Source organism: Penaeus monodon, chromosome 28 (assembly GCF_015228065.2).
Source record: "Penaeus monodon isolate SGIC_2016 chromosome 28, NSTDA_Pmon_1, whole genome shotgun sequence".
NCBI classification, from domain to species: domain Eukaryota; kingdom Metazoa; phylum Arthropoda; class Malacostraca; order Decapoda; family Penaeidae; genus Penaeus; species Penaeus monodon.
In genome coordinates, this window is record NC_051413.1 from 40,041,916 (window position 1) to 40,042,611 (window position 696).

General features: G+C 48.9%; 1 protein-coding gene across 1 annotated transcript in view; it reads right to left on the reverse strand.

Moving 5' to 3' along the window:
• Positions 1–65: 65 nt before the first annotated feature.
• LOC119591016 (glycine-rich protein DOT1-like) overlaps positions 66–696 on the reverse strand; it is a gene marked incomplete at its 5' end in the record, with an annotated part of 1,167 nt that continues 536 nt past the window's right edge. Inside the window, 2 exon segments of the mRNA XM_037939746.1 lie at positions 66–149; positions 375–696. Coding sequence (XP_037795674.1) covers positions 148–149; positions 375–696 — 324 coding nt within the window.

Genomic DNA, 696 nt, shown 5'->3' on the forward strand with positions numbered 1-696 from the left:
GTCAAGCATTTGTTTACTACCTGAACACGTGTACTCAATGTAAAAATGGATAAGAAAAGCAAATATTTGCTCGTGAGCATTGTTTATTGCCAATTACATTTGCTGAATGTTGAAGAAGTTGCGTGGATGGTTCTCTGGATCGGGAATTTCTGGCGAAAGAAAGAGATTAAAAGAATTAATTTTGTCAAGAGTGTGTAAGAATGCATTTGTCCTTTTCTTTAACTTGTAAAGGTTGATTTGCTGAGTTTTATTCCAACTGTGTCATAAGAGACAACTCTAATGTTATTCACTGGTATCACTACTTTTTTCCTTCGAACTTCCCCCTTTTCAGTTTTTGCTAACATGCAATAAAACAACCTTTATTTTATACTCACAGCGCCCAAAGCCGCCTCCAAATCCTCCTCCGGCTCCTACTCCACTTCCCCCGCCGCCTCCGAATCCTCCACCTCCGTTATGACCTAGACCAGCTCCTCCTCCAAAGCCTCCACCAGCTCCTCCGTTATGGTTTCCACCGTTGTGGCCTCCACTGCCACCTCCACCGTGGTGGCCTCCACTGCCTCCCCCACCGTGGTGGCCTCCACTGCCTCCCCCACCGTGGTGGCCTCCACTGCCTCCTCCACCGTGGTGGCCTCCATTACCACCTCCGTGGTGACCGCCGCCGTTATGGCCGCCTCCACTTCCGCCTCCAATCCCGAA